The 19,609-nt window shown below is 37.2% G+C and overlaps 3 protein-coding genes and 1 long non-coding RNA gene across 9 annotated transcripts; 2 read left to right on the top strand and 2 right to left on the bottom strand.

Annotated features, from left to right (window-relative positions):
• Positions 1-374: 374 nt before the first annotated feature.
• On the top strand, positions 375-1,307 carry LOC126605110 (uncharacterized). The gene is made up of 2 exons (XR_007616841.1): positions 375-727; positions 833-1,307. It is a non-coding gene; the product is annotated as an uncharacterized LOC126605110 (long non-coding RNA).
• Positions 1,308-2,784: 1,477 nt separating this feature from the next.
• On the top strand, positions 2,785-5,252 carry LOC126605107 (uncharacterized). 2 transcript variants are annotated; one of them, XM_050272465.1, is made up of 8 exons: positions 2,785-2,920; positions 3,052-3,095; positions 3,222-3,340; positions 3,639-3,721; positions 3,931-4,052; positions 4,182-4,346; positions 4,564-4,657; positions 4,750-5,252. In XM_050272465.1, the coding sequence occupies exons 2-8, from the start codon at positions 3,071-3,073 to the stop codon at positions 4,949-4,951; spliced, it is 810 nt and encodes a 269-aa protein (XP_050128422.1). In that variant the 5' UTR covers positions 2,785-2,920; positions 3,052-3,070; the 3' UTR covers positions 4,952-5,252. The 2 variants fall into 2 exon arrangements, with proteins under 2 accessions (XP_050128422.1, XP_050128421.1); XM_050272464.1 differs by having other exon boundaries at positions 2,815-3,095.
• On the bottom strand, positions 5,185-6,706 carry LOC126605109 (DNA-directed RNA polymerases II and IV subunit 5A-like). The gene is made up of 2 exons (XM_050272467.1): positions 5,913-6,706; positions 5,185-5,464 (listed from the first exon to the last, which is right to left on the bottom strand). The coding sequence occupies exons 1-2, from the start codon at positions 6,108-6,110 to the stop codon at positions 5,339-5,341; spliced, it is 324 nt and encodes a 107-aa protein (XP_050128424.1). The 5' UTR covers positions 6,111-6,706; the 3' UTR covers positions 5,185-5,338.
• A 1,957-nt stretch (positions 6,707-8,663) lies between these two features.
• LOC126605106 (CRM-domain containing factor CFM3, chloroplastic/mitochondrial) lies at positions 8,664-14,961 on the bottom strand. 5 transcript variants are annotated; one of them, XM_050272460.1, is made up of 11 exons: positions 14,460-14,961; positions 14,077-14,244; positions 12,060-13,558; positions 11,341-11,821; positions 11,126-11,256; positions 10,697-11,047; positions 10,421-10,577; positions 10,054-10,346; positions 9,910-9,969; positions 9,727-9,819; positions 8,664-9,618 (listed from the first exon to the last, which is right to left on the bottom strand). In XM_050272460.1, exons 3-11 carry the CDS (start codon positions 13,362-13,364, stop codon positions 9,526-9,528), a joined length of 2,964 nt encoding a protein of 987 aa, XP_050128417.1. In that variant the 5' UTR covers positions 13,365-13,558; positions 14,077-14,244; positions 14,460-14,961; the 3' UTR covers positions 8,664-9,525. The 5 variants fall into 5 exon arrangements, with proteins under 5 accessions (XP_050128417.1, XP_050128418.1, XP_050128416.1 ...); XM_050272461.1 differs by having other exon boundaries at positions 14,501-14,961; XM_050272459.1 differs by having other exon boundaries at positions 14,077-14,961.
• Positions 14,962-19,609: the final 4,648 nt, after the last annotated feature.

Genomic DNA, 19,609 nt, shown 5'->3' with positions numbered 1-19,609 from the left:
GGATGGTTGCTTTATTATTGAACTCTTTCGTAATAAATTAGATATATATGCAGAAGCCCATCTTATCGGGGTTATGATTGGTGAAGCAATGCTCGCCCTGGGCTGAAATGTAACAGACGAAGCTTTATGATCCTAGTTTTAACCTTCATGCAAACCTTAATTATATTTCATGCTGTCTTACTACTAGCAAATTAGGCCTCAATTTCAATTTTGCTTTCTTCGATGTGTATATGAAGTTACCAAATACATGATCATGTCTTATCTGTGTGAATTGGGATTGTGGCTTTATAGTTCATGCTTGTTACAAGTTCAAAAATAATACACAATGTTATAAGTGAAAGTTCGACCCTTAATATCACCGAGATGCCTTTTATGATAAATCCAAACACTTTGCAATAGGTGGTTAAGTTGAGATAGTCAGTGTTGGATCATGCTTAGCCTAAAACATTTACAAAAAATTTCATCGCCATTTCCGCAGTATGAATCACCAAATTTTGATGAAAAAAATCATGCATACAAGTTGTGTGTATTCTCATCATGTGTGGTGGCCATTCGCCAATCCACATTGAGGTAGGGCACATAAATAAACACACAAAAACAAGCAATATGTACATATTCTGGCCTTTCACACAGTTAAGGGATGCCGTGCTTGCAGGAAGTGTGATTTACCGTGTGACAGAGGAAGGTCTAATGGATCGCCTGAGTACTGATATACCTGAATCATGTGGTAACTGAGCAAACTCTACTTAATTTTGTTTTCACTGTTTTATGTTTCCTTTTCCTTTTTCTTGCATTGTACGCATGACCAAGCTTATTGGCCATTCTGTGACAGTCCATGGATCTGCTGATGAGGCCGTCCCTGTCGAAGATGCATTCGAGTTTTCAAAGATAATAGCAAACCACAAATTACATGTTATAGAAGGAGCTAACCATTGTTACACCTCACATCATCTGAGTTAGAGACAGTCGTTTTGCACTTTGATATGATCTGTTGCATGAAATAGTGAAGAAGTTCATGATGTAAACCATTGCCTCATGGAACCAAGGTTCTATTCAACTCAAATTTGAAGCATCAGGGTTTTGATGAGAGTTGACGAAATGGATAATGTGAGACATGGGGGAAAGTACGGGAGGTTAAGTGAGACATTAGGGGCACAATGAGAATTCATTGTAGCATAACAACAATTAAGCCATAGTTGATATGAACCTAGCTAGTTATGTGTGATGTGTTTTTCCTATGCACTCAAGTTCTAATCCCGGCTGCCTCTTTATAGTCTTTTTATTTATCCAATAATTTTTTAATTTAATGATGATTGTCTAAATCGCAAAGTGGGTCAACTATAATTGGGTATTTTACTCGTTATCCATGTGAACCGATAGTATGAGACCTCCCAATTACGAGTAAAAATGAATATTATCTACCCTCCTCCCAACCTCATGGTTGAGTGCACTTGCATGAAAATATTGGTCTTGGGTTCAAGGGTTGGTGCTGATGTTGCTCTACTATTGATCTGATGATTATATTGATGAAGATGAACCATTAACCAAAAAAAAAAAAATGGAATATCACTAACTTGTAGTTCTTGTGGCCTCTCTTAGATTATATTAGTATATTTCTTGAATAACCAAAAATAGTAAGTTAGAAAAAAACGGACATGATGAAACATGGGTGTGTGAGAAACTAAAAATGATAAGTATTTATCATTTTCAAAAGAAAAGATAGAAACATGGCAGTTTTAAGAATCCCATAAATAAGGCCTAATCGAATAAATAGTCCCCGTGGTCATAAGGTATTCGGAATGTAGCCCATGTGGTAAAAAAAATTCGGATTTAAACCCTTGTGGTCTAAGTCTATTAGGATTTATACCCAAAATTGAAACTTCAGTCATTCCCCTGTTAGTATTATGCACATGAGTGTCACATGTGAGGATAAGATGGTCATTTCATCCCTCGTTTCATCTCGTTTCATTATAAACAAATAATTTTTGGGCCCCTCATCCTAATCTCTCTCCTTCAAACTCTCCCTTCTCTCCCAATGCGCTCCAGAAAACGGGCACCGGCCAGCCGAAAAATTTTCTGCTCTATTCACCCTAAAATCTCTACCAAAACACACGAAATCTATCTCAAAACGAAGATCACAGATCAAAGAGTAGAAATATACCCTTTTTACACCAAGTCGTGGCCGGATAATGGTCTGAGAACGGTCTGAGGTTGTCAGCCCGAAACTGGGCTTTTGGTTTCTCGTGAAATCAAGGCAGATTCAAGTCTCCCATGCTCGAATCTGAACCTCAAGATGAAGGGGAAGTGATCCGTGGTCCAAGTCTTGTCCAATCTGACCAAGAATTGACGGATTTTCATCTAAAAACTGCGAGGTGGTTTAGGGTTTAGTCCATCTATGTTGTTGTACAGAGAAGATGAGAGGTTAGAGAAACTGGGGAGTTGAGCGTTGAGGGAGAAAAGAAGAGAGAGTGACACGGTTGTTGTGGTGGTTTGGTGATGGCAGTTCTTTGGGGCTTGGCGTCTTTGTGAACACAGAGAAGAATAGATGGTGAGCGTTGGGAGAGAAGGGAGAGTTTGAGGGAAAATGACCATCTTTTCCTCACATGTGACACTCACGTGCATGATGAGGAATGACGGAAGTTTCAATTTTAGGTATAAATTCTAACAGATTTAGATTAAATCCGAATTTTTTTACCACATGGGCTACCTTCCGAATACGTTATGACCACGAGGACTATTTATCCGATTAGGCCCGTAAATAATCAGGGTCCAACAGTTAAAAAGGAGACTGTTGTGGACCAAAACCTAAAAAACCCAAAACATTATTTGGTTGGGAACTGACTGGATTGGTCCGATACTCTCCCAGTTCCAAACTCACCGGAGCTGTGTAGATTGCAGCGCAGCAAGCAAAAGTTTCTAGGTAAACTTCCACTGCCTTGAGGATTAATTAATCGTTAATTAATTTGTAATCTCAATTAAAATGCTGCTCTCAAGTTCTTTCACTTCCATAAGCTTCCCTTCACCAAACTTTAATCTTCCCCGCAATCGCAGCCCAAAACGAATCTTGAAAATGGCAGAAGCTGCAAAAAACCCAGGTCAGAAATCTCATCGTCTCACGCTGTATATGTTTGATTTGAAATATTCATGTGCTTATTGCCATCAAGTTGCCGACTTTATCAGAATTTTAGTGGATTTTGTTTTTTTGAATTGCAATGTTTCAGTGGGTCAGCAGCAGAAAATCATTGTGCCCAACAAACACGGTGAAAAACTTGTGGGATTGTTACACGAAACCAGTTCCCCGGACCTTGTAATCTTATGCCATGGTTTTCGATCCACCAAGGTTCGATTTTTGATATATTCGCAACAATGTCTTTGCATTCTAGCTTTAGCTCAAAGAGGAAATGAGTTCTCGTTTGGTTCCACCCTGATTAGGATGCTTCTAATTTAAGTTATATTTTCTAATATTTCATTGACAATCTATCGTCGAACTTTGTTTGTTAATGATTTGGTTTGTAACTTGAATACAACTGTGTTTTAATAACTAATGAGTAGAGTAGTACTTTGTCCGTGGAAAATTGTAATGTTTAGTTGGCAGCATTGTGGGCAAAGTTTCACAGCTTGTGTGTCTTGATTTCCAGGAAAGCTCTGTTATGGTGAACCTTGCTGTTGCACTGGAAAATGAAGGGATTGGTTCCTTCCGTTTTGACTTTGCCGGAAATGGGTAAGGCTGTCGAATTACAGGGTTTTGAATTCCTGAAATATAACAGGTTCTGTGTAGAGTTTCGTTGTGTGCACCTCGTTAGTTTCATAGTTGTAAGGCTGGCTCTTTCCTTATCATACTGTTCGTACTTGCAAAGTTTGCATTTTTTTTTCAATTTGAGATCTAAGATTACGTTGATGCTGATTAGTTGTGGTATTTTTGGTTTTCAGGGAAAGTGAAGGCACCTTTCAGTATGGTAACTATCGGCGAGAGGCTGATGACTTGCACTCTGTGGTCGAATACTTGTCTAGAGAAAAACGTGCACCCAGTGCAATTCTTGGACACAGTAAAGGTACGTTGGATTGTTTTGCACGATCGTTGTGTGAGATTTTAAATAGACGACAAAATGCTATTGATGAATGTTTCGAAAGAGTAATTTCGTATTGTGTACCAAAGGTATTGCTGAAAATTGCTACTACAGGAGGTGATGATGTGCTCCTGTATGCTTCTACGTATCATGACATTTGTACAGTTGTCAATGTTTCTGGACGTTATGATCTGAAGAAAGGCATTGAAGAACGCTTGGGGAAAGACTATATGGAAGTAATCAAGAAGGAAGGATTCATTGATGTAAAGAATAAGTCAGGTAATTTGCTAATTCGTATCGCGTAGTGAATTTGCGAAATTTGTTTGTGAGACCAGAAGATGGCATGCATAAATAAACTGATAATCTGAGTGTTTTCAGCTTGTATCCATTTACTTTCAGTAACACACACACACCCTTACATATATTGATATATACACGAAACTGAGTAAGGTGCATGCCGGCGTTTAACACGGTTATGGTATGCCAACGTTTGTAGGAGCTGTTAGTTATTGTGTGACCGAGGACAGTTTAATGGATCGTCTAAGCACTGATATGCACGAATCATGCCTTCAGATTGACAAAGAATGCCGGTAAGCAAACTTTATTTAACTTGGTTCTCATTCTTTTATGTTTCCCTTCATTTTCCACCTGACCTAGTTTATCGGCGATTCTGTATATACAGGGTGTTGACAATCCATGGAACTGCCGACGAGATCATCCCCGTTGAAGATGCATTAGAGTTTGCCAAGATAATACCTAACCACAAATTACATCTTATAGAAGGCGCTAATCATTCGTACACCTCGCATCAAGCCGAGTTAGCATCGGTTGTCTTGGACTTCATTAAGGCAGCTCTGCAGCAGGACAAGGCTACTTCCAACTAGACACTCTATGCCAATAGGCATATAAATTTTTCAACTAGTCGGGGCTGGGTGGTTTCCTTATCTCGATGTAGTTTGACGCATACATTCTCATGCTTTGCCGCAAGTTTGTGTTTTCGCTACGTTCTGTTACATTAAATACAGAACTAGATGAACACGATGCAACCCATTGCGTCACGATTTGAGTTGTTACCTCAGAATTTGGTATAACCATTGAATTTATACCTCAAACAATGTTAGCAAGTCGCAATGACTAATTATATTACCTAGAATTGGATTTCAGCTCAATACGAGCATACACAAATCGCATGAACTACTGAGGAATCCACAAAATGAGTTAAAAAAAATCATTACATTTCCCTAAAATCCCGATTGCAGCGACTGCTCGCTTTATATGAAGCAACGGTAGGTGACATATCGCCCTGCAGTCTCACTTGGTCGAATTATCTTCACAACTTGTGCACGCTTAAGCCCATAGTATTTTGCAATTGGATCAGTCGCCTGAATCCGAGGGAGCTGGACAAAAAAAATTACAAATACAAGCGAAACAATTAGCAAGCAAATTTCCCGAATTTGCCACGGATATGCAGGCTAAGATGTGTTTGGACAACAAACGTTAAAAAGCCATTAGGATGAGAGAAACAAAGCTTTGTTACTTTGTCATAGTAGTTTGGATGGTATTACGATGCGTTGGGCATGACCCGATTCAACCAATAACATAAAACATCCACAAAGGGGAGAAAAAGCAAGCGTTGTCACTTTGTCACAATAGTTTGGATGGTGTTAAGACGCATTAAGCATGACTCTGTAGTTGAGTTGAAATGTTCAACCCAAACAGTTCAATGAATGAAGTGGTAGATTTGTAGTCATGTTAGTGTTATAAATCTAGATTTAAAGTCATGGCATGTCTCACATAGCATATAAATTTCGTAACGCAAGATTAACAATAAAGTGCAGAACTGACCTGCGTTTCCTTAACAGTGTATCTCTCCAGCAAAGTCTTCTTTTCCTCATTCGTAAGCACCCCATGTTCAGGAACTAGAACGTGCTCTTTAAGTTTGAAGCACCTGATGCAACTATAGGTGGAGCCAATATTTTGTATGTGGGGTAAACAAAATTTCTCCTCCCAACCCAACCCTCTAAAGTGTAGGGCCATACCCATTCATCAGACGAACAATACTAGTAAGAGCCTTGATCAGATCATCAGATTAATATTCACTCTTTAGAAGGCATTAGAGCTTAGAATATAAACAAATGAATCAAGTTATTGCATCGGTGATCTGTATGTATAGCCTTCAAAAATCTGATATTTCTGGTACGGTGGTACCTTACATTTCTTATGTAAGGCTTAATAGATTGTCCTGATATTCATGAAATTTCAAGAAACACAGCTTCATACTAACAAAAGATATTTTCTTTTAACAAGCGATATTATCTACACTAAGAGGGTGGGGAGTGGGCTAAGCCTGACAATGAACGAATCATACTAATGTGGTTCAAATTCGCCATTGGTCTAAGCTTCATACTAACAATAGATTTAAGTAATGAACCTCACCAGAAAAACCTCCAAGTGGAACTTTCCGGATATCTCACTGATACAGGCCTTTGCAAAGGGCGTCAGACTTTGTTGAGTAACCAAGATTGATCTGAGCACATTCTCCGACTTCAAGCGGTTGGTACAAGTCTTCATTGTCTTGACCAAGGTATTAAATATCGATGATATCGGAAATATCGGTAGTTCAAAAATACGGAAATATCGATGAAAATATCGGGATATTATCGATATCGATAAAAATAATATGGAAACCACGGAAATTGTAAGAAAAACTTGGAAATTTTTATTGAAACTTTGCAGGATGTTTATTTAGTCAATTATCTATTAGTTTATCACAAAAAATTGGAAGGAAATGCATTGCATGATGGATTTAACTGATTTAAGTTGATTATATAGCGAGCTGGCAAACATTGTGAGTGTAGAAAATATGTAGTAATCAATGAAAGATATTTAAACACACCATAATCATTTACATATAATTTTTATTCAATCTAGTTGTACAATTTTCTATTAAAAAATTATTTTTATTTTTTCTTTTCACATGGTGCAGCACACCATTCCAAAACCTTTATGTTTTTTATTATTATTTCTTCTTCTTCTTCTTCTTTTGTTCTTTTTGGCAAACATTTTTTCTTCTTGTTTTCAGATGGTGCCAACGCACCACTTGGCACCACTTCTTTTTCTTCTTCTTTTCAGATGGTGCGCCAACGCACCACTTCTTTTTTTTCTTCTTCTTCTTTTCAGATGGTGCCAACGCACCACTTGGCACCACTTCTTTTTCTTCTTCTTTTCAGATGGTGCGCCAACGCACCACTTCTTTTTCTTCTTCTTTTCAGATGGTGCCAACGCACCAATCCGAACCAAACATCGTCTTCAACCTTTAGACTCGAAAAAGAGAGGGAAGACCCTGTAAACTCAGCCACAATCATCCTCCTTCGCATCTCTCTCCGCACTTTCTCTCTCTACATTTCGCTTTCAGTCACTCACTCTCTCACTCTACCAACTCCAAACGCCACTCCCCTCTCTCTCTCTATCTTATGCCCTTATTGGGTACCTAATTCACCAGATCTGTGCCCGACCGCACCAGATCATGCCCCTAGAGAACCCTAAAGTTGCTCCGATGGAGGAAGCGTTGGAGCTCGCACGTGCCAAGGACACCAAGGAGCACAAGGCAGGAGTGGAGCGCCTGCATCAGCTTCTGGAAGCGTCCAGAAAGAGCCTGAGTTTGTCGGAGGTGAGGTCGCTCGTCGACTACTGCTTGGATCTTCTCAAGGACAACAACTTCAGAGTCTCCCAGGGCGCTCTGTAGGCACTGGCCTCCGCCGTCGTGCTCTCCGGCGACCACCTCAAGCTCCATTTCAATGAGACTTTTCAGTTATCGAGGAACTTTCCAAAATATCGCAATAGTTTTGGAAATATTGCGATATTATCGATAATATCGCGATATTTTGACGAAAACTCGTTGGATACCTATTAAAATATCGGTACTGTGAAAAACCGATAATATCGCCGATATTATCTGCATTTTGTTCCTTGGTCTTGACCCTAACTTTTTTGTCCACAGTCAATCATTTTATGAAAAATCTTCATAAAGTAAGGATAAAATGACAAAAATACCCTAAACTTTTGTCAAATTATTTTGGCTTATTGTTTATTATATTTAGGGTAATTTTGTCATTTTGATCCTTATTTAACATAATTTTTTTATTGAATGACCAAAATGATTGATGGTGGACAACCACTTCTATTGATTTCAAATCTTAGGGACCAAAGTGAAGAATTAAGCAAATATTAGGACCATTTTGACTAAAAAGCCATCGAAGTTTATTTCTACTTTTTTTTTCTTTCCCTTTTTTTCGAGAAGAAAATGGAAAACGTTAGCCCATTTAACGTCAGTGACAAGCTCAATATATCAATTTTGTCGTTTAGCCATATTACAAAGCAGAAAACTGAATGCCACGTGACAATGATCCTGACCCACATAAAAAATCATCCATAAAGCAAGCTCAGAGTGTGCTTTTTGTTTGCTATTGGGTGGGAGTCTGAACTAAAGGCCTCTCGTGACATTGTGAACGAAAGAAAAATATTGCTAGATGAATAGCTAGTTGGTCTCGAATGGGTTTTAAAACTTGAATTGTGAAGCATTTAATGACGACGATGTATGCAAGAACTTGATTGAATGTAACCGGATGTTGCCACACGGATGGCTTCATTACAATTTACACATTCATACGCTGTTAAAACTACAACTATAACTTTAATGATGCTGATGGGAGCTATTTACATCTTTCTGGACATCTGCAATCTTCACCTCTGAAGTATCAATCAGCTCACTGAATTTGCTGAACTGGTTCGAACAGCTTCATTACCTTGCACTTAGGGTTGGTTTGGTATTGCTGTGCTTTGAAAAAAACTACTGTGAGAATAAACGGCTATGCTGTGAGAATAAGCGGCTATGAAATAAATCAGCAGAACGTTTGATAAACTTTTTTGTAAAAGTGCTTTTGGAAAAAAAGCAGTCTGATAATGGATCTTTTCATTAAAGGAGCACTGTAGTTCTATGTGCTTTGAAAAAAAACCAGTTTTCCAAAGCTGCAAATAGCAGCTTCAGCTTTTTCCTTTGATTTCAGCTTATTCTCACAGCAGCTTCCAAAATAAGCCTTTTTTTTTAGTTTACCAAACACCTAAAACCCTCACAGCTTTTTTTCATGGGTGCTTTTTTTTTAAGCACCTCACTCCGAAACCACCCCTTACCGGTATATAGGAGGTTTGCGGTTTAACCTGGGCGACATTCAGATCCTGTCGTACCCTCCAAAGTTCTCCCAACATAGCAGCCGGTCTACCTCATTGCCAGAAGATAAATGCTTAGATTCATGCAGTTAGGTTTTTGGAGTTCTGACTTCTGAGTATCAAAAACCATTCCTTTGTGCCGACTCATTCATTCACTCAGCAATAAGAAACTATACATCTCCTTTTCCGACATAACCTATCTTCAACTCTGAAGTAACAATCAGCTTGCGGACTAACTACTAAACTGATCAACAGTCTCATTTTCGTTATCGTCATCCACATTGCCACAATCATATACTTCAAGATATGCCTCCTCCCCTTCCTCCTGGTTCAAGAAAATAGGGAAGCATCTCAGTTATCGGAAACCAAAAGTGCCACTTTGACAAAAGCGGCACGTTGTACTAACTGAGAGTGAGATAAATGGGTCAGTTACCTCGTCACTATCATCACTGGGGATAGAATAATCATCTACTGTTGAAGGCAAGGTTCTTCCACCATCGACCATTTCCCCCTTTCCCGTTTCCTTCTGAAATTAACACCAGAAGAATATATATATTATGGAAACGCAAACTACATCACCTTCGTCAAAGCTACTACAATGCAAAGGATATCATACTAGTTCGGACTTCAAGAGCTTAACTCTCTCCAGTAAGTCTGAGATATGATGCTTCAATGCCTGGGAAAGATGGGAAATATATTAGAACTGATATAATAGCCATCATTTTTGAAGAATAACAAACACGATTGGTTTATAAGTTACCTCGCGTCTCTGTAGTTCAATTGACCGAGCCAATGCCTGTCTTCTTGTCAATAAATTCCTAGGCCTCAATGGAAGAGGGCATTGATAGTTCTTCCCGCGATAAACAATGACTGCATAACCTTTGGTAGTTTTATCTAGAGACACTAGCACCCCTCCACTCTCCGCTTCCAAAGAAATTGCAATATGCTTGACTTGCTCAAAACTTTTTCCCCTAACGATTATCTTCACCAACTCTCTATGCTTCCAGTGCAAGTGCATATTCTCTATGGTACCAGAGTAAACCTCTCGCCTCCCTGAAATATAAATCACTCAAGCATTTGATTCTCCCCAAAAAGTTGATTTAATCCAAAGAGGTAGTAGTTCTTACCTAGAAGCAGAAAGGGTTTCATACAGAGACCAATCTTACGAAACAAGAACCTATCCTCATCGGTTAAGGTTTCCAAATCATCTGGGAGATCTGATGGTTCCAAACTTTCCTGCACTCTTGCTAAAGCCTTCTCAGCCTTTCTGAGCTTTCCTTTTGCCTAGAATCATCCAGGGTTAGAAATAAGTCGCAATATTGAAATTCCTAAATGACACTTGTTCTGGCATCCTAGACTTGTGGGGTACATAAAATACTTGACATAATGCATTTTGGACGTACAAGAGCCAACTTCTTCTCGAGGTGTCTGACTAAAGATGCATGTCTAGCCAAAGTTGAATCTCTTGTCATTTTTTCAACTTTATCAATGGTCAGTTGGTTTCTCCAGCGAGTGGTTGCTGCCAAGGTTTCAGCAAGGGTTCCAGCAACCAATTGGCCTTTAGAAGCTTCAGGTTTTGACTCAACAAAGTCTGAGGCCATCTGTCGTGCTTGTTCTTCCTCATCTTGTTGGAGATCTCTTAATTTTCTCCTCTCTTTTAAAACCCCAGTGACAACAGGCGGCAAGTAGTCATTACCCCTGTAAAAGACGATGAAATCTTTGTTTCTAGAGAGAAGTGTACCCCCTGTCAACCTCTACATATATAACATGCAACACTCGTTAGAAATAGAAAGGATAAAAAGATGTGGCATGCAATGGTCACTATGTCTCACCTTTAGTTCTTCCGCCATCCTCTCATTACAAGTATTCTGTACTCCACGTTTGATGGCTATCTTTGCAATAGCACTCTTCTCCCAAAGCTTCACCATTGCATTAGCCAGACCTTGTAATTCTCTATTCCTTCCTATAACAAATAATCATACACGAAAAATATGGAGAAAAAAGATTTGGTTATCTAATACAATCATAAGCAATAAGTGTTACATACCTAAAGCAAAGTGCGGAGGTACAGTTCTAGCAAGCCTACGGAATTTTGTCATGTCCTTGTTTCTTAGACCAGGTCTTACCCCATAAGGGAGAAGTCTGAAAGGAGTTTTATATCCGGGAATCATGGGAGGAAGCAAGTCAGCATCAACAGGCAAAGGCTCACGGCCTATCCAATCCTTAAATCGTGGACCCAACTCATCTAATAAATGGTTTAGGACATTCAAGTCCATGAGTTCACGTTGAGATAAATCCTTCAAATACTCTGCAGACTCAAGACTTGGAAAATCTGTAGTCCTAGACACATCCTTCATTCCTACTTTGTGCATCCCATCCCTTGTAGCATCTTCTGTTTGGTGGAGCATAAGTGAATTACTCTGACTCTGTTTAGCATATGATTGTACACAAGGAATGTTATACGTCATTCCCCTGAAAAGCACTACCGAACTGCCTGATCTCCATATAATCAAACCTCCGGTTTTACTCTGGCAGAGAACAAATGATCAACTAAATAAGGTGCTAGCGGCAACCAATTCTTGCAAAAACTTAACAATATAAAAAGAGAGCAGATGCCTGCTATGATCGACATGATACATGAATCAATCTCCAATTTAAAATAGCTGAGCAGAAATTAATCATCAAACAGCTAAAGAATGATTCAATAATTCCCTAGATATATAGGAAAGGGATAACAAAGAAAGTAGAGGATGTACCAACACCAACCTCTAATATCTCATGGGTCCTTTTCATGTTAAGGGAAAATGGCTCTTCAAACTTCAACTTGACCACTTCATCGACCTTCCACTTCTCATGTATAGTATCCACCAATGCCTGTGTGATGCCAGAAACTCCGACTTTTATCCTCTCCAACATCCTCAAAGAAACATTTCTCAGCCTCTTCAACTCGTGATCCGGAAGCATTTGCTCCGCCAAATCTGTGTTGCTCCTCCTTTTCCTTGCCTTATCACCTTCCTCAGAACCCAACTCACTTTCTCTCTCCCAAGGCAACCGGATAGAATCACAAGAACCACTAAGAGTATGCACAAAATTTTCAACCCTTTCATTATTAGCACCATCTCCAGATATAGTTTCATCGAAATAAATGCCATTTAAGCCTTTTGAAATCATTTTATCCTCTTTTTTCGAAAACCCAATTGAAGTTCCACCATTTTCCCCAACACTTTTACTCTCCAGCTTCCTTTTACTATCAAATCGTTGCTCAAAGCTCTTCTCTTTTTCAATCTTTTCATCGTTTCCACCATCCACAGATAGAGTTTCATTGAAAGAAATTCCATTTGAGCCTTTTGAAATCATTTTCTCCTCTTTTTTTGAAATCCCATTTGAAATTCCACCATTTGCCCCAACACTTTCTCTCCCCAGTTTCCTATTACTATCAAACTGTTGCTCAAGTCTCTTCTCTTTTTCAACACTACCACTTGTAGTATCAATCTCAGAGTGCCTAACAAACCCACCTAGATTTTTCCCTTGTGCAACACTGTGTTGTGAGGTTGCAGGCTCGTAATCAACCTGGGGCTTAATGGGTTTGCTTCCATGAGACCAAGGAGCATAAACTACACGGTTTGGCAAAGAAACACTCACTGTCTGTTTCACTGGTTCAGACGCAGAAACTCCAGAAGATTTCTGACCTTCCTCTTCCTCTTCCTCCTCCTCCTCCTCCTCTTCTTCTTCTTCCAGTTCTACATTTTGTTTTTGCCATGGAAAATTTTCTCTTGGGGAATTGACTTTCATAGACCATTTGTCCTGTATTTGCTCAAAGAAGCTTGGCTTGGGCTTCCTGTTCTTCTTTGTGGGCTCAAAAGCTACTTTGATTCTTTGGGGTTGCTCCTGGGTGTCAATTTGGCCAGTCTTACACGAAACTCTGAACCTGAGAGTTCTGCAACTTTTGGAATAATGGGTTTGAATTGTTTGATACGGTTGAAGAAGAAAGTAGCTAGATTGAGATGCATGGAAACTGCAAGCACAGGAACTAGTAGTAGACGGATTCACTGAGACCAGCAGCAGCGCCATGGTACTGGATGTCCCAATATCTTTAGTGTTCTAGCTACATATTATGGAAGGCATAACATGATAGTTTCCTGACAATGCAACTAGTCTGTATAACTTGATAAGATAACCCCAGGATAGCTAAGCTAGGTGACAAACCAAATTGCAGCAATCGCCTAAAGCCAAACACGATGCATTTTCCTTCTTAACTGCTGCTACTGACAATAGGAAGGTTGTAAACAGCAAAGGCAAAGAATTACAAAACAGACAAAGAAAAACCGGAATGTAAATAAACCCGAATCCAAAAGCAACAAAGATAGCTATTTGGAAGCAAACCCATCACTGCCATCCTATATTCTACTGAGATATGTTTCCTTCTCTAAGGCAATTCCACAAACAGAAAGTAGACATAAAACACTTGAACTTCTGTTACTATATAATTTGCACATGAATAAAATAAAAATTGTAACTACTGAATCAAGCAGTAAAAACCCATATAATTTCTCTATCTAATTCGACCCAATAAAACGTAATCAATTGGGAAATCCAATTGGCATACAAATTTGCCACTACAAGCAAAACTGAATTAAAGAAAGAAAAAAAAAATGTAAGAAAATGATCAAATCTAACACAGAAAAAAAAAAACTGCATTAAATTAAATTAAATTGTGATAAAGCAGATTAAATAAGTTTGGAAGAGAGGATGGAGAGAGAAGGAGGAGATAAGAGAGGAGTACCTCAGGCTCAGGGCGGGAGAGGAGAAGTGTCTGCCAGTGAGAAATGAGTGAAGCTGAAAGTTGAAACTCTGTTTGTAGATAGCGGGGGGTCGATAGGGCTCCGGATCTGCTGTCCCGAAAGTGTACTCCCTCGTCTTCTTCTTTATTTGTTTGACACGTGTCCTACCACTTAATTATAACATAACTCTGTTAACTTTTAATAAGTTAAAAAAATAAATAATAAAAAGTAAATTAAAACCAAGGCTAGAGTCCACTCGGTTCTTGCAAAACACAAAACAATTCCCCAGTTTCCAGTCACCGCCGATGCCCACTCCCACCCCCTCCCTTAATATGTTGGTTTTTGAGATGGACATTGACGGATCTGGGGTGGGATCTGGGCGCACCTGGGTTCGAAGAAAAAAAATTGAAGACGTCATCTGCTTACAGGCGGGTTCGCCATTGATGGACAAGAAAAAATCCATATGCGATGGATTTTGTCACTGGCCATGGAAATGGTGGCTCGAAGCTCTATGAAGAAAGACCCAGACTGGCGTTGAAATCAAGCAGAGACACCACCTCACCCACCTCCGACAAAGCGGCGATGCTTTTCTTTTCGGCTTCTTCGACTTCCTGGAAAGAGAATTTTCAGTTTGTTTCTAGGGAAAATTGGGATGGAAATTTGGAATTTGATCTTTCATTATGATTTGGGGTCAATTGTTTTGTGTTTTGCAAGAACCGAGGGGACTCTACCCCTGGTTTTAATTTACTTTTTATTATTTATTTTTTTAACTCATTAAAAGTTAATAGTGTTATGTTATAGTTAAGTGGTGGTACACTTGTCAAACAAATAAAGAAGGAGATATGAAGGAGACACCACTTTCGGGACATCAAATCCGAAGCCGGGTCGATAGTGTCAATAAAGTGGGTACTTTCAGTGTGGTATTTTTGACTTTTTACTCGGCGCCGAGTGCTAAACGGGTCGGCAAATGAGTTTGGGTTGGGCTGATCCCATTCTATCCAAACTTCTGGTGGAAAACTAATGAAAACACCCAAAAAAGTTTCCTTTTAATCATCAGGACAAAACAATTTGATAATACCCAAATTGGACATGGGAAAGAAGACAAGGGAGACAAACCATTTCAGAAAGATCACATGCATGTTCAAAACAAAAGCAAAAAATGGGTTTCATGAGACAAGCCATGCAACAAGTTGACATGCATTTATCAAGACAAAGCAAAAGGAAACAAGCAAGTTCACATGCATTCATCAAAACAAGGCAAAAGAAGACAAATAAGTCAGACCACGTTTCAGAAACAGTGCTGACAATTTCAGCAATAGTAGAAGTAAAGTGACTAATGACTAGTACCAAGGATCCGTCTACACCATTCATTTGTAAAGAATTTTAATTTTTTTATATATCATAGTATTCTCACTCAGTGTATATAAGAGGAGTTCCACTCATTGTAAACACACCAGATACACACCGTATTTCAATCTTCATACACTCAAGCATCTGAAACTTTCCTAGCATCATTCATAAACACTTCTTTGTAAACACTTCTATTTGTAAACATTCTATATATCAATAAAAGTTTAAGTGTACATATTCAAGCAATCTCCAAGTCTTAACTAAGTTTTCTTTTCTTTTCTTTCTTTAGTGTATTTGTTTAAATAGACTTCTAGTCCAAAACAGGAAAACACTATTGTAGTTATATTACTAATCTGCTAAACTGACGATTATACTTTGTTCGAGCACTCTGTTATAGTTGAATGCTTGCCATACAAATAACTGGACATTAACCAGGGTACCTCTGAGTTCAGCAGTTGAGGCCTTATACCTGCATTGTGAGTGGTTGTCATGGAACATGTTGTGTTCCATGTGCAAAGTTTTATATCTAGTTGTTATAATGGTCATCCGACTATTTAACCGGGCTTGCTATGCGAATTTAGTATCAGAGCCAAGTTTAACATTTTAATAATATACTTATAATAGTAAAGTACCTTGAGGACAGAATTCAATAACACAATTGATATCACACTTGTTTAATTTTGTATGAATAATAGATATTATTGTTCTTGTAAACCTTGTTAACCACAACCACCAGGTACTTATTGTCCTCGACAACCAAATATAACTAGCATAAAGAGAAGATTAGCATATATATCCAAAAGAATTAGCAAGACTTGGAAGAAACAGAAGTTTTATCTTGGTTATCTTGTACATCCTTCATTTATTAGTAAATATAATAACATAGAAGTGCAACATAAAGTTTTAGAAGCAAAAAGAGCAACAGATCAAACTTTAGATACCCTGAGAGAAGAAAGAGAGTTTATAAGAAACTAGTTAGCCGTAACTTTAGAAAAATGTAGACTGCAATTTATGATAGATTACCTTAATTTAGAAATTAATGAACCTCAAAAAAGAAAAATAACCTTAGACCAAAATAGTTTAGTTTGTTATTTTCCATTGAGAAAGCATAATTATTTTGCATGGTAAAGAAAATCCACAAGCCAATAGTATTGTAGATCTTATTATTAGTCAAGCAGAAATATAAAATTAGAAAATAATAAGCATAATCATTTGTTAAACCAGTTGTTAGAGCATTTTCAGAAAAAATCCATACAAAAAATTAGACAAAATTTAGATTATATTACATTTCAGTTAGGAGATAATAATAAAAATATTCTAATGATTTCTTGCAAAAGAGAGATAAAAGAGTTTGTTGAGCTCATAAATTGTAAGTCTAAGCAAGTAGAACTCAGATAATTAGAAATAGTTGAGCAGTTAAAATTAGAAGTTCAAAAAATTCAATTAGTGCAAAAAAAGTTGAGTGAACAAGTAGATAAGTTGCATAATAAAATAGATAGATTATTAGTTTAATGACCGATTCTATAATAAGTAGAAAATATATCCAAGCTTTGAAATAAATTAGTAAGTTAGATAAAGAACCTGTAGGTTTAACAGATTTTTCAACACAAGTAGCTAGTAGTAATATTCCTATTAGGCAAAATAATTTAATTATTCAATTAGTTTTAAATTTAGCTGAAAATTAGATCAAGTTGAAGAACAAATAGCATAAATAAATCAAGTTTTACATAACGCATCTTCATCACTTCCACCATCTTTGTTAGAAAAAATAGAAATTTAACTTTAAATACATAGTCATACATTACTACAATATTAGCTTTAGGTGGCAGATGATGGTGGCGGATATTAGAAAAATCATGTCGGTTATATCCGACATAAAGTCTTGGAGGATATTTAATGGCGGATATCAAAAAAATCATGTCGGTTATAACCGATAGTATTTTTTAATCTTTTTTTAAATATTTTTGAAGATTCTGGCGGTTTTTAAGTTAATAATGGCGGTTATAATCGACAGGGTCAAGGAGTGTAACGGTTTTTAAGTTAATATTATACTTCCATCAAGTGAAAAGTAAGATTTGTGGTGTCCACTAGTGTAAATATTTTAAATTGAAGATCAAATTTATTCATTGCATTCTTATAGGGTCGAGGAGTGTAACAGTAAAAAAAATCATTAAAAAATAACCGTTAAATTGTGATTTTTTGTTTATAACAGTCGAAAACTTTTGTTCCATTACGTAATATCTGAATGTTTGTTTCTTGTGATTTTTTACGTATGCGATCTCGGAGTGTGTACAAACAAGTTTGGCGGTTAGATCATTGAAAAAAAGTTTCGTAGAATGTGTATCACGTCAAAACAGTAGATTAAATAAACACTTAAGAGTTAATGTTATACTTCCATTAAGTATAAAATAAGATTTTGTGGTATCCACTAGTGTAAATATTTTAAATTGAAGATCAAATTTATTCATTGCATTCTTATAGGGTTGAGGTGTGTAGCTGTAAAAAATCATTAAAATTGGAGCTAAAATAACTGTTAAATTGTGATTTTTCGTTTATAACCGTAAAAAACTTTTGTTCCGTTACGTAATCTCTGAATGTTTGTTTTTTACGATTTTTTACGTATGCGATCTTGTAGTATCTACAAACAAGTTTGACTCTACAAACAAGTTTGACGGTTTGATCATTAAAACTAGTTTCATAGAATGCATATCTCCGTTAAATTTGCCTAAATTTTTAAGTGGGAAAAGTAATTTGTGCTAAATTTTTATTTATGTTTTTCACGTATTGAATAGATAATATTTAGTTTGTGTGATGACATTTTCATTGTACAATTATCTTTTTGTTTCTTTATTGCATATTTTACATGGGTTATTATCTATTAAACCAAACAATTATTTATTTAATTTTTAAAAATGTATTCTATTTAAATACATATTATTTATTTATTTATTAAACCAAACAATTATTATTTTATTTTTTTTAAATCGTAACAAAAATTTGGGGGGGGGGGAATTAAAATTTTGGGAAGGAATGTTTGGGGGATTTTTGCGGCCTTTTTATGCTGTCGGTTATAACCGACAGTAATGAAAATGTTTCTATCAATTTTATATATTAAAAAATGTTTCTGTCTGTTTAAACCGACGGTAATGAAATTTTCCAGAATAAAACCCCTCCATCTCTTCCTTGCGCCGGTGCCTTCTCCCTTTGCCCTTTTCTCCTCTCCTCATTTCCTTCTCCTTCTCTTCTCTCCTCATTTACTTCCAGTTCAACACTTGGAACCAAAGTTCAGAAACCCTAGCTTTAGCTATCTCGAATATGGCGTAGCGCTCCGATGACTCCAATTCTTACCGTTGTCGGACAAGAAGAAGGCAACACTCTCGCTCTCGCTCTCTCTCTCTCTCTCTCTCTCTCTCTCTCTCTTTCTCTCTCTCTATGTGTCTCTCATATGGGGAACTGTGGGTGCGAATTTAAACTTGCTAAAATTTGTTAGTAGTTAGTAGTTACCCGGCCGAAAGGTGATTGAAAAACTTGAATAATTTTGTGTTGTTTGTTTCAGTGGGTTGGATGTTGTTGGTGGTAGGGCTGGGTTCGATTCAAATCGGTTCGGTTTTTTTGCCAAAACTGAAACCAAACCGAAATTTCGGTTCGGCCCATTTTTTTTTGGTTTTGCTTTTTTGGTTCGGTTTCGGTTTTTTTTTGGTTTTTTTTTCAATAAAATGAAAAAAAAAAAATTGAAATCTGAAATTTTAACATCTCCAACACAATCATACTTCAAGTATTCCAAACCTAAAATAAACCTAACATCCAAACTTTATAGTCCTCAAGCACACACTTCTTCTCTTCATGTCCTCAAGCACACACCTTATCTTCAAGCTCAAGCTCATCTAATTAAAATACAAAACATATAATAAGATTCAATTAGGGAACAACCCTAAATCATGATTCATAAAGCTTTCCCATACACCAATTACATAACATATAGCTGTAAAGAACTAAACATAACATCCAATGGGTCAATGAATGGATAACATGTCAGAACGTGAGAATTAGATTGTCTACAAAACAACTGATCTTTGTTGCAACTTGGGTTATCTATATATATATATATATATATATATACAAAAGCTAGCCTTTATTTTAGTATGAAACAAAATTATAATAAGGAATAAGAAACTATATATTTAC

This window comes from Malus sylvestris, chromosome 15, assembly GCF_916048215.2.
Source record: "Malus sylvestris chromosome 15, drMalSylv7.2, whole genome shotgun sequence".
Taxonomy (NCBI): Eukaryota; Viridiplantae; Streptophyta; class Magnoliopsida; order Rosales; family Rosaceae; genus Malus; species Malus sylvestris.
This window is presented reverse-complemented; position numbering and strand designations above follow the sequence as displayed.